The sequence below is a fragment of the Pongo pygmaeus genome, chromosome 15, assembly GCF_028885625.2.
Source record: "Pongo pygmaeus isolate AG05252 chromosome 15, NHGRI_mPonPyg2-v2.0_pri, whole genome shotgun sequence".
Lineage (NCBI taxonomy): Eukaryota > Metazoa > Chordata > Mammalia > Primates > Hominidae > Pongo > Pongo pygmaeus.
The window spans coordinates 58285477-58299373 of NC_072388.2; the positions used below are offsets into that span (position 1 = coordinate 58285477).

The window sequence follows — 13897 nt, forward strand, 5'->3', positions numbered from 1 at the left end:
TGGTCTCCTTTACATATTAATGTTGCTGTACTCAACAGAGAGCCTAAACTCTGTTCTATTATTCCACATTCAGAATTAAGGACTAAGCCCATGGTTATTCATTTTGTTATACAAAATGAAGCAATCTCATGGAAATGTTATATGTATCAATACATCTGGTTAGTTCTGTATGTTTTTTTAAATCAATATTTTCACAGTATTTTGGCCCATCAAATGCAGTTTGTATCTAAGGCATTCCACATTTCCTTCTTCCCATCATATTCCTGAAGAGGAAACCACAATTGCACCATAACGCTTTAAAGAAAGTGTCAGAAAATGTTAACGTGCAGAAAACATCCTCTCAGCATGACATGAAGATGAATTACAATCAACTCCTTTTTTATTGAGGTGCCTAGATAAGGCTTAAAAATATATATAGTTTATTCTTTCTTACCGCTGCGGAAACAGTAACTGTTTCTTTTATTTTTGACATTTTAGTTTGTAATTTATCCAATTCTTTCTTCTTTTGATAAGTTTCCATTCTCTTTACTTCACAGGTATTTTTAAATTCATTAATCTATAGTGACAAGCATAAGAAACCAATTTAAAAAGCCTATTAGCACAACAAAGTTTAGAAAATCTTTTAAAAACAGTGTCAACCTAATTCATATTTAATCTAAGTATAACATATTCAATTCAAGTATAGTAATAAGTAAAAAATAAACCTAAAAACCAGGGTTTCCTTATTTTGCAGTATCACAGGAAAAAGCATGAGCCACAAAGGCCAAACTGTAATTATTGAATATTGAAATAGTAAATTTGTAAGCGCAATAATAACAATGATTGTTAATGACTAATTATAAAAGTAATTGCCACGGTAGTGATTTAATAGTAAATCACCACAGCAGCGGTGACCAGATTTACAACGTACTAAGCAAACAAGAAGAGTCAAAGGAAGGATTGAAGAAATTATCTGGGAATCTAAATTCACATTATTTAATGGGAAATAAAACCAGCTAAACACAGAGTAAACAAAGTCATCAAAGACAGAGCAGCTTGTAATCCTGGAAAACTTCTTACCATTTTATCACAGTGCCACTTGTTAGACCCTAATGAACGATGTCACTCTCTTATCAAAACCACCTCTCCCCGAGTCAACCAGAGCAGAACAAGGAAGAAACAATCATAAACGATCTGATGCTGAATTTTAATTAACATGGCACAGAAGGCAGTTCAGCTCCCACAGTGGCAGAAAAAGATGCAGTAGTTATCCCTGCCCCACCCTCACAAATTTGCTGGTCTCGAAACATTGTTTTCTCTTTAAGGCCCTCAGTTCTGCCTGGCCCCACTGCAGGCTGCTGCTCCCTCTGATTCATTTATCAGGAACAGCAGGGCTGGGCTGGTGCCCTATCTGAATACCCTAGTCCTGTCCATACAGACACAGTCTCAGGATTATCAAAGGCAACTGGATAAGATGGTAGCCTATTCCTTGTCCCTATATGGCAGCATATAAGCAAGGGGACACCCCAGTGTTACAAATCCTGTCACTTATATTCTTCCCCATGAATTGAGATGCTGCTACCAATCAAATGTCTTCCCAAGAGCAGAAGTGTCCTTGAGTTTCCCGCTCATCCCGTTTTCCCAGGGTGTTCACAGAAGATACCACAGAGGCTGCTTGCCAGCTTTGAAGACAAATAAATTATTTCCCGTTTCCTGCTCCAGATTCTATACATTATTGTATTTTAAAGAATAAATCATGCCACTTACCTGTGTAGTCAACTCTTGTTTTCTTATCAGATATTCTGCCCTTTCCTTTTCCATTAGCTCCTCTGCCTCTTGAATACATTTTTTTTGCAATGCTATGTCTTCTCTCTTCAAGTTTATTTTGGTAATAGTCTCATTTATGTAAACAGTGGTGGTGGCTTTTTTCTCCATAGTTTGATTGAGTGACAGGACAAACCTTGCATGCTTTCTTGCTAGCTCTTCCTGCTTCTCCCTGGGAGGAAAGAATTGCTCACAGAGTGAGAAGCGCAGCTCCTAAGAAAGGAATAAAGTCTGTGTGGTGAGATGAGCCCTCAGCAAGAGGAAAAGTGTAAGGAATACTTATTTTATGACCCTGTTTATTATTGTCTAAACTTGGTTGAAGGCCAGGCGCAGTGGCTCATGCCTGTAATCCTAGCACTTTGGGAGACCAAGGCGGGCAAATCACCTGAGAGGTCAGGAGTTAGATTCCAGCCTGGCCAACATGGTGAATCCCTGTCTCTACTAAAAATACAAAAATTAGCCGGGGATGGTGGCGTGCACCTGTAATCCCAGCTACTTGGGAGGCTGAGGCAGAATTGCTTGAACCCGGGAGGCAGAGGTTGCAGTGAGCCGAGATCATGCCACTGCACTCTAGCCTGAGTGACAGAGTGAGACTCTGTCTGAAATAAAAAAAAAAAAATTGTTTGAGATGAGGACAGAAGGAAACATAAAACAAGCATCAACCTTGCAACTTTTACCACTTTTGAATGTCACGTGGCCTTGCCTCGCCCCACCCGTCCCCAGATGCCAGGTAGTAACCACAGGGTATTTTGGGTTAAAGTGTACAGTGACTCAAAAGTAATTTTGAACAGGATCTGAATGGGATCTGGCCAGATGAGTGTTTTGATATGTATTGTCATCATGTCTATCTTATCATCCTGAGATAGGCTGTTAAGCTAAAGAAGGAGAAATCTCATCACATCTCCAGCCACCCTGGATGCTATAGCGCTGCAGGCAGGGCCCAACAGAAAGCTCACCTTCCTCTGGATAGAAACTAGGGAAAGAAGAGTCTATCTTTACTGTTTGGAGAATGCCTGAAACCTAATTTGAGCCCTCTTACCTTCTCCCAGCTGTAGCCAACTCTGAGCTCAATAGGAGTCATTAACCTCACATATCCATTGCTGGGTGGTGTCCATCTAAGGAAGACCTTAAGATTGTCTGAGGAAGACCTTAAGATTTTGTCTACCCCGAGGCTAACAACAAAAGGTTTACAAAAGGGACAATCTGGTGCCATTTCTCTATTTTCCTTTTTAAAAGCTTCTGCAATGTAAAGACCCTTTTCCTTTTGCTAGTCCTCAAGGCTAGCGAGTTTCAGAGGAATTGTGTTTGAAGGCTCAGGAAAATAAAAGCAGGCTGCTGGGAAGTTTGCTTCCAGAGGTCAAACTCCACAAAAGAAATGCAATAAAAAGAAGTCTAGGTGAGAGGCTCAGTAGGTGGTCAGATAATGGGTGTTTTGTGGATGCAGCAGAAGAAGCCTTCTAAGAATGAATCAACTTGAGGACTGGAGCCTCGGGGAAACAAAGCAAAATAAGTGAAATCAAAAAACCTCACTAGGTGTGTTGTGATGGGCTGAGAAGAAAAGAACGCTCACAAACACAGTGTGGAGCCTCAGGAAAACATATTCAAACAGGTGCTCTGTCTGTATCTAGTTTTTGAAATTTGCCCAGGACAGGAGACATACCCACCACCTGTCAGAGTCTGTGAACATTTTGATATGTATTTCTCTTTGAAAAAATGATGCAACAAATGATTGTAGCTTGATGATGCCAACACACCTGCCACCACCTTCTGTTTGTTATTGCCTTTCCGTAAAGATTTGTCTAGAGCAGTGGTTCTCCCAATGTGGTCAGGACCAGCAGCAGCAGCATCTCCTGTCAGGAATGCAAATTCTTATCCCCACCGCACTCTTCCCAGATCCGTTAAATCAGCAATTTTGGAAGCAAGTCCCAGTAACTTGTGTTTTAACAAGCCCTCCAGGTGATTCTGATGCAAGCTCAAGTTTGAGAATCACTGGTCTATAGGAATGTGATGTTGCTGACCGGTTGATATAAATATCTGGCCTGGGTATTATTTTTCTTGCTATTAGTTTAGGAATAGTCTAGTTTATGTAGCAGGCTCTGGCCATGGTGGCTAGCACGTACCACACACAAATCTTTATTGTGAATCCCCAACAGGGATTAGAGTATGTGGTATTTCTCAAACTTATGCAATCATGAACTTTCTCTTTTGTGGAGCATCTCCCAGCACAGGTGTTCTGAGAGCCTGGTTTGGGATCTATGTCCCTGGGCCTTGAGGTCTCTACCTGATTTCTGATGTTTATTATCTGGGAGACAAGACAACCCTCTGATTATTTTGGCTTCCCAAGAAGACTTTTTTTCCCCTATGATAAGGGCTCTTTGTGAACATTTCTCACTCTGGAAACTAACATGCTGATATTTATGATATTTATTAAAATTTATCAAATTTTCTCATAGGGGTAATTCTTCAAGGGGACCTATCTTTCAGAATATATCTCTTCCTTTCATGAGCTAGCAAAGTTAAGAGTTGTGATCCCCATTTCACAGACGGAGAAAATGAGGCTCACTAAGAGGTGTCAGATCTTGAGCTACAGACAGTTTCATATATTATCTCATTTAATTACAGACACAATCTGGAACCCTGTCCTGGGAACCAGCCTCATCCTCAGTCCTTCAGTAGATTACAAATATGACTAAATATCTTCAATGAACTGAACTAGATACAATAGGTCCGGTTTGACATTAGATTTACAATATGATCCCTGCAAGATTTCTTACTTTGGTGGTGGAGGTCTGTAAACTGAATTCTACAAAAATGGAAACTAAACCCATTGTGTGTCTACCTCTGGAGGTAGCATTAGAGGTAGTGTGTGATTTACAAACAGTAGTTGCTGCTAGGAAGCTGGATTGCCTCTGAAATATTACAGGCCTCCTGGCTGCTGTGGTTGAAGATTTTCTGCTCTCCTCCTCAGTCCTCTGTAGCCACCACCTTCCTTACCCCATCAGCCTGGGCCATCTCCTACAACCCATCTTCACCTCTCAACTTGCCCTGCCACAGTTCAGATCAGAGAGTAAACCCCTCCCGACAATTTTCCCACTCCAGCCTCAGACCCCTGCTCCCTCAAATACTGAATATAAGAATACGTACCCCAGAGCTTCATTATATTTTGTCAGGTCAGTTATTTTCTTCTTCAGAAGCTCTATTTCATTCTCTGTCCTTGTAATTCTCATTTTTATTGTATTTATCTCAAAAAGATTTAATCTGCGAGCATCTCTGACACATTCTTCAAAGTAAGTGGAAATATTACTACATTATTTGAGGAAAAGCACAATTGTAGATACTGACTTTCATGCAAAAAAGTCTTTCTTTGAAATATTCTTTTAATAATGTTTTTTATCAAGCACTTCTTACTCCCTTGGTCCCTCTCAATCTTACCTACTAATTATTTCTCTTATTTCTGCTGCTGCTCTGGTAACCAGCTTTCTGTGGGCTTGGATCAATTTCAGACAGGTGCAGTCTGATAGTGCCTGATTCTCGCCCGTTCCATGCACTTCTTACCTCCTGCCTAGGACTTCTGCAACTTCTACATGGGGCTTCTTTATGCACCCACACCCATGCATGTATAACCCAGAAGTACAAGAGGTAGGGCAAGCATCAGACCAGTGATAGACAGGAGCCGGTGCATAAATATTTCTCCCTCTCTCACACTGATAGATAGTCCTGAGAAGAAGTAACACTGGGTCTTGGGGGCTTCTTCTCATAATTAATTAGTTTCAGTTAGCAGCAGCCAACATCATCCACCCCATATTGGCTCTCCCTTGACCTCTGTTTTGGCCTCCTTATCCCATCCTCCTCTTTGAATTATACTCCCTAATAAAATAATAATGCAAAAGCCATTGCCTCAGGCTCTGCTTTTTGGGGGAACCCAATGTATTAAAGAAATAATTATTCATCCATAAATAATAAGTCAGTGTAATCACATATGACTTCAAAGGATTATCTCAGTGCATGACAGATGGTCAATACGCATGAATTTTTGAACACTGCTGTTTAGGAAGGTGCTGGACTACTCATTTCTACACAACAAACTCCCTAGAAACTAGCTGGTAGCTCTCCTGAGAGAGCTAGGATTTTTTTTTTCTAGGCTACTAGTTAAATTGCTTGTTGCAGCAGGCCTTCTCAAACTTTGTGTCTCAAATACGCACATACATCATCTGGAGATCTTGTTAAAATGCAGCTTCTGATACAGTGGGTCTAGGGTGGGCCCAGAGATTCTGTATTTTCTCACAAGCTCTTACATGTTGCTTATGCTGCTGAACCAAAGACCACACTTTGAGTAGCAAGGACTTATGACATAAGGCCAACTAACTAAATTTGCATGGTTAAGCATTTAGCATGTAACAAGGACCTTATAAGCTATTATGGTATTTTCCCCCTTCTAAAATATGTTTTTCCGATTATAAAAGCAACCCAATCTAGAAACGAAAGAACAGCAAACAAAGAAAAAGAAAAACACTCTTAATTCTACCTTTGGTGTAGATTCTTCTAAATCTGATTTTCTTTCCCTGCATGTATAGTTTGTTGTATTTTCCCAAGCAAACTAGACTAACACCAAGCATATTGTTTTAAACCCACTCTATCAGTCAGGGTCCAATTAGGAGATAGAAATCTCACAGTAAATTGAAAAGGGAAAGTTTAATAGAATAAACAGAGGATTAGAGTAATTAGAGGATTAGGGAATGTGTAGTAAGAAGTGAAGCGAACTTGAAAGCATTCAGAAATAGCAGACCTAAGGAGTAGCCACCATCCCTAGGGCTGAGATACGGTGCTTGAGGAAACAGCACCTGGAGACCTAGGAGCTAGGCCTCATTAGAGAGGCTGTGTCTCATTAGATGGTAAAGAAGTTCATGAAATGCTGGGCTGATGGAACTTGCTGGAAATCTGCTCTCTGGGGGTGTTAGGGGTACCTGCCCACAGAGAGGTGCCATGCTTCAGAACTCACTGCAAAACTACCCAAGGGGGTGCCAGAGAACCTCTTCATGGAGAGGTGCCTCATTGGTGGCTGAAGCTACCCAAGGGGTACTGGTGGAAGCTGCTGGGCACTGTGGACTGCTGGATGCTGCAGGACCATGGCCTGGAGAAGTTGCACACACTGCAAGAGTCAGCCAAGCTGAGCACACTGGAATCAGGAAGAACACCCCTTCCTCCTCCATATCCCTCCTATGCCCTCTGCTGACAAAGCTGAACATGTGCCAGCTGGTAAAGGGGAAAATTTACAGGGTCCAGCTTCCTTATCACAAAGTAGAGGCAATAAATGGCTAACTGGAAAACCTACCTTTTATTTTTTTTACTTATTAAGACCACTCTTTTTAGGTTGGGCTCTCTAGGAAGCAGATTATAAAATGTGTGTGTAGAGCTTTTATTGGGTAGTGCTCTGAGGAACATCTCTTTGGAGGAAATAAAAAGCTGCGCAGAGGAGGAGGTTAAACTGTGATGAGCTTTGGAGCTATGATGATACTCTGGAGTTGTTCTACATTGAGGCAAGGGAGCCAGACCTTTGTACCCTCATAGTGACCAATCATGAATGCGGGTGGCAGGCACTGGGGAGAGAACATGACTTGGAGTTAAGCTTCTCTCTTTTGTTTTTGTTTGTTTGTTTTTGTTTTGAGACGAAGTCTCGCTCTGTCACCCAAGCTGGACTGCAGTAGCGCAATCTTGGCTCACTGCAACCTCTGCCTCCCGGGTTCAAGCAATTCTGCCTCAGCCTCCTGAGTAGCTGGGACTACAGGCATGTGCCACCATGCCTGGCTAATTGTTTTTTGTATTTTTAGTAGAGATGGGGTTTCACTATGTTGGCCAGGCTGGTCTCAAACTCCTGACCTTGTGATCCACCTGCCTCAGCCTCCCAAAGTGCTGGGATTACAGGTGTGAGCCACCGTGCCTGGCCCCTTCTCTCTTTTGTTGAAGGTAATTCCTGGAGAAGAACTCAGCCAACAACATTCCTGGCTTCTGGAGAAATAAAGTTTGACCCTTACCCCAGATATGAAATTTACCTAAAAAAAAAAAAAAAGGGATCGAAGACCTAAACATAAGAGCTTAAACTGTAACACTCTTAGAAGAAAACATAGGGAAAACCTTCATGGCATTGAATTTGGGAATGATTTCTTGACTGCATCAAAATTTAAAACTTTTGTGCTTCAAATGTCACTATCAACAGAGTGAAAAGGCAACCCATGGAATGGGAAAAAAAATTTGCAAATCATATATCTAATCAGTGGTTAACATTCAGAATACATAAAGAACTCCTACAACTCAACAACAACAAAAAAGAACCTGATTAAAATATGGATAAAGGACCTGAGTAGACATTTCTCCAAAGAAGATGTACCAAATGGCCAATGAGGAGACAAAAAGAAGCTCAACATCTCTAATCACTAGGGAAATGCAAATCAAATCACAATAAGATACCACTTCACAGTCATTTGGATAACGATCAGATAAAACAAAGGCACAACAATCTGGAAAATAACAAGTACTGGTAAGTATGTAGAGATACTGGAACCCTTGTGCATTGTAGGTGGAAACATAAAATGGTGCAGCCACTGTTGAAAACAGCAAGGCAGATCTCCAAAATATTGAATATATGACTCTGTAAGATCTGACCCCAGTAAAAAAAATTGAATGTATAATACAATCTAGCAATTCTGCTTATGCACAAATATACAAAAAAAAATTGAAAGCAGGCACTTGGATATAGGTGGAGTATCTCTAATCCAAAAATCTGAAAACTGAAATGCTCCAAAGAATATTTCCTTTGAGCATAATTTTGGAAATGCTCCAAAACCCCAAACCTTTTGAGCACCTACATTGTGATCAAAGGAAATGCTCAATGAAGAATTTCAGATTTATGGATTAGGGATGTTCAACTGGAAAGTATAATGCAAATACTCCAAATTCAAAAAAAAAATCAGAAATTGGAAACACTGCTAGTCACAACTGTTTTGGATAAGGGATGCTCAACCTGCATTTGGATACCATGTTCATAACAGCGTTATTCACAACAGCTAAAAGATGGGAGCAACCCAACTGACAATTTGCAGATGAATGGATAAGGAAATGTGATAGATACCAACAATGGAATATTATTCAGCCTTAAAAAGAAAGGCAGTTCTGACACGTACAACAGTATGAATGAACCTTGAAGATATTATGCTAAGTGAAGGAAGCCGGTCATGAGGACAAATACTGTATGATACTACTCATATGAGGTACCCAGAGTAGCCAAAACTCAGAGACAGAAAGTAGAATGATGGTTTAGGCCAGCCAAGTTGCCTAATTTAATTGGATAAATACCAGTTTGGAACGGGCTGATCCGTTTATCTATAGTCTATTTAGAAACCAAATTTTATAAATTCAAGTGTTATATATACTATTTCCACTTAAAATGTAAGAGAAAATTATTACGGACCTTACTGTGTTTGTGTCATGTATGCTTTCTAGCTATATCTTACATGAGCAATAACTATGAAACTTATCTTGTTGAAAGTACTTCATTCTATTATAAGATCAACTAAATTTCTAGCGTTGACAACCTCAAGAGTACCTTCCAATTCCCTCTTAATGCTATTGGGAAGAGTTTCCAATAGATAGTATAGTTTGTTGAGTTCCATGCTTTCAATCTCCAAAAGATCGATTGTGGCTTTTCTCATTTCTTCCTGAAAATTTAAATTACATTTTTAAAAAGTTAAGACACTAAAATAGTAAGATTGATTTCCTAAACAATGCCCTATAAATGTTTTCAGGGGTCAAAATATAATTTCATTAAATATCTTCTGCCATTATTTTTATTTGGAACAGAAACTGGGAAAAGTATCTACAATCACTATTTAAGGTGTCTGTTAGTTTATCTCTTAATTTCTATTGCTTTTACTCTACTGAGAAATTATCTTTTCTTTATGAGTATCTGTTTCTTATATGCAGTTTCAATCCATTTAAAAGGAAAGACTCTAACAAAAATGGTAATATTGAGAAAGAAAGCTACTTATTAAAATATGGAAATTGCCTATAAAAATATGCTTAGGTATAAAAAGAACAATGGTTTTCTCATACACAACTACAAACCCAAACAAATAGGTAAAGCTGTTATTATTACTTTTAGGTGAGGCTACTTTAAGAAAGGAAACATTGCTGAGAAATCAGTTGGTGGGAAAAAATAGATAAATCATCTTTTAAATAAACTGTCATAATAGCTATAGCTATTTTATGACCTGAGAAACTGCCATTATATTTTATGAATTATAAAAAGCGGACTATATAATTACATATATAGCATGATCACTTTTCTGTAAAAAATGAAATTCAATGCAGTTATCACCTATACCCTGAAAGTAGAAAGTATATTCATCAGCATTAATAGTGATTATTTTAATGTGGTCCTTTTGCTTATCTATTTTTTTTCTAAATTTTTCAAAGTCAACATGTATTACTTTTATAATAGTAAACATTTATTACTTTTAAAAATAAAAGGATTGATCTGTTTTTTTTTTTTTTTTTTTTGAGATGGAATCTTGCTCTGTTGACCAGGCTGGAGTGCAGTGGGACAATCTCAGCTCACTGCAACCTCTGCCTCCTGGTTTCAAGCAATTCTCCTACCAGCCTCCCAAGTAGCTAGGATTACAGGCTCCCGCCACCATGCCAGGCTAATTTTTGTATTTTAAGTAGAGATGGAGTTTCACCATGTCTCGGCCAGGCTAGTCTCGGACTCCTGACCTCAAGTGATCCACCCGTCTCAGCCTCCTGGAGTGCTGGGATAACAGGTGTGAGCCACCACACCCAGCCTGATCTCTGTTTTTTAAGAGATTTCACAGCTCAGATATTAATGAATACAGACTAGATACTTTAACCACAATAAATATTTTGGCCCCTTAAAATCCTAGCGAAAGACATAACTGAAAGAAAGAACCAAGCAGGGAAAAATGTTTCCACAGCACCACAGAGCCGCACAACACACATGATCCCTAAGTGTTTACATGTATCTACTCAAGTAGGATTGTAAAGTATGATTATGTAGTATAGATATATAGTGTGTATAATTATATAAAATATAAAGTAATAAGAGTTTTATCAGCAGTCTGTGGATTCAAACTCATTTACAGCCATATTTCTACATTTTTAGCAATTTGATACGTAGTAAATTCTTATTCAATATTTTTAAATAAAATGGAGAGCCTTCACTATTCTGACCGTGCCAAGGAAGCATTGTCAATATCATCCTTGGCCGAAAACAGATGTCTGTGACACCTCAGAAGGAAATTCTTTAAATATTTCTTCAACATGTCTTTGATAGGGGCCAGATAAGTGTAATTGAAAGAGTTTCTCTTTGTTTTCACTAACGGCACAGTCTACTTCAGTGGAACATATGTCAAATAATCTTTGACCAGTTATGCAAAGAATTGCTTACAGAGAACTGAGTTAATTAGCACCATGCTTGCAATTTATTCCAGAGGTTGTGTGTTTGTTTTAAGCAATGCTTATATATTGGTGTCCCAAGCATTTGCCCATGTGGTCCACCTCTTAACTGAACTGTATTATCACCCACATTGCTTTCTCTAAATGAGCTTGCCCTCATCCACAGCCATAAGCCCATAAGTAAGTTTTCTTCATGGAAAATAAAGTAACAATCCACAATTGATCAATAATTGTGCAAATACTTACAAAATTGAGAGAAAAATATTTTTAAGTTCAGGGTAACTATATTCCCTAGTCATCTACTTAATACTTTGAACAGAATTGGTGCTAAATGAAAGTTTGAAGAAGAAATACATGGAAGATTGAAGAAATGGTTCTTATAGATAATACAATACCAATTTCTTAACAGCTACAGCAATGTCCTTAAGAAAGATCTTAGCTTCTTCATTACATTTAAAATAGTCACTTTGCAGTGATTGTTCTGAAAAAAAATTAGAGAATAAAGATCTCTTATTTATCTATCCAAATCCTACTTAACCTTTTATGATCTAGCTCAAATGCTTACTCGGCTGGAAGTTACATCTTCAGTCTCTGAATTTTTATTGTACATTACACTAATCTCTTTTGTACTTATTTTCTATTCCATAATGTTATAATTTAGGTATATATTTTATGCTCCTTGAGGACAAATGTGCTGGAGATTTACATATTAATATTTTATAACTCCTACTCAGGGCAAGAGGGTATAATGATTTTTTTTCCTATGAAATATGTTCTGAGTGTCTAGACATTAACACAAAAATGTATTTGTACATAAGTACTAGGGTTGCATTGGCATGCTGATCTAGAGATCAAGTATGAAAAGAGTTCAAGGTTCTAGCTCTGTCATTGACAATGACCTCAGATACATGTGAATAATTTAGGTCTTAATAACTTTAGGTCTCCTCAGTGGGTAACATTCCTTTTTTTTTTTTTTTTTTTTTTTTGAGATGGAGTCTCGCTCTGTCGCGCAGGCTGGAGTGCAGTGGCACCATCTCGGCTCACTGCAACCTCTGCCTCCTGAGTTCAACCGATTCTCCTGCCTCAGACTCCCGAGTAGCTGGGATTACAGACGTGCGTCACCACGCCCGGCTAATTTTTGTATTTTTAGTAGAGACGGGGTTTCACCATGTTGGCCAGGCTGGTCTCAAACTCCTGACCTCAGGTATCCACCCGCCTCGGCCTCCCAAAGTGCTGGGATTACAGGCGGGAGCCACCGCGCCCGGCCAACATTCTTCATGATAACATTTACCCAAGCATATTTGCTAAGAATTGTGAAATTAACCTAGCGCACTTAAGAAGGAAAATAAAAACTATCCCAAATTAATAGTAACATTGTAACATAAATCAATACGATTATCTTGAAGAAATGGGATGATCTAGTGAAGCACTGAAATGTTCTGTTGTTAGGCCTAAACGGTTTTTGCACTGAACAAGAAACACCCTTTCTTGGATTGCCTTACCTTAAGCTTAAGTGACTTGATTACAGGTTCAGCTTTCTAACTGAAAAATATTTTAACCTGGCCCCATCCAAGGTTATTTTCTATTAGAATCTCCTAAACAACACTTTACATCTAATTTTTCTTGCTTAACACAACAGGAGCCTCTTAAACACTCCCTTTCCTATCTGCTTGTTAAATTCTCCAGTTTGCCATGGCAAAATGTGGGAGGATGTTAACTTGCAAAGGAAAGGCAGGAAGAGAACTGAAATCGAAGGCATAATCTAAATGCAGGTGTGTACTCAGGTCGCAGGCATAGGGCAGTGGCTTGGGAGTCCCGGATTTGTCACCTCAGTAGTTTAACCACTGCTGAGGGTTGAGCGAATCACCCCAGCTACGCTAGGGCAGGAGAGCTGGGCACTTGGTCCCACCCGCCACCTCTCTCTCCCCAGCCTCCAAGGAGCGGGGGGCTCTGCCCTGGCCAGTGATGCCCTAGTTCCGGGAGGAGAGTCCCCGCTCAGGGTTCCCGCTGAGTGCCTCCTAAGCGCCACCTCTGAGGAGACGTCCCTTCCAGCGCCCGAGGGGCGTCTCACCCACAACAAACAGCTGCTCCAGAGCGTCGACCGCGACCGAGGAGCCCAGGGTGGAGGGTAAGGTGCATAACTCCAGGGAGGGGCCGGTGGAGACGGCAGCCGCCTGCACCAGCTTCTCGCCAGCGCCCAGCCCTGGGGTCCAGGGTCTCAGGGCCATTTTGCCGCTCTACTTGGCGCCTCCTAAGCCGGAGCTAAGGATTGCCTGTTGCCATGGGCAACGAGGACACCGAGTTCCTGGGGCGCCCCCTCGTGGCCCGCACCTGTAGTAGGTACCCTCCTGGTTCTCTAATTTTATCCACGATAATTAAGCAGTCTGGGAAGAATGACTCTCTCTTTAGCTAACTTTTCCCCCTTTCAATTTCCATTTCGTTAGTTCAGGCCTGTGTCTTTTTTGTGGACCACTGGAATCATAATAATGATCACTTTTGAGCGCATCTTTGTGCCGGGTACTGCAGGAGAACCTTTACATACCGTAGCTCACTTAATCTTCACAAGGACTTTGTGAGCAGGCTCTTTTAGTACCTCCACTTTTACAGACAAGTAAACTGAGGCGCGGGC

At 40.1% G+C, this 13897-nt stretch overlaps 1 protein-coding gene across 1 annotated transcript in view; it reads right to left on the reverse strand.

The window, feature by feature from the left end:
- Positions 1-13531, reverse strand: part of CCDC175 (coiled-coil domain containing 175) — a 71778-nt gene extending 58247 nt beyond the window's left edge. Inside the window, exons 1-6 of the mRNA XM_054448149.2 lie at positions 13340-13531; positions 11664-11749; positions 9404-9515; positions 4948-5083; positions 1747-1975; positions 434-556 (exon numbers count right to left, since the gene is read on the reverse strand). Of these exons, the coding sequence (XP_054304124.2) occupies positions 434-556; positions 1747-1975; positions 4948-5083; positions 9404-9515; positions 11664-11749; positions 13340-13496 (843 nt within the window). The 5' untranslated portion in view covers positions 13497-13531. The remainder of the gene's footprint in view (positions 1-433; positions 557-1746; positions 1976-4947; positions 5084-9403; positions 9516-11663; positions 11750-13339) is intronic.
- Between the last annotated feature and the right edge of the window lie 366 nt (positions 13532-13897).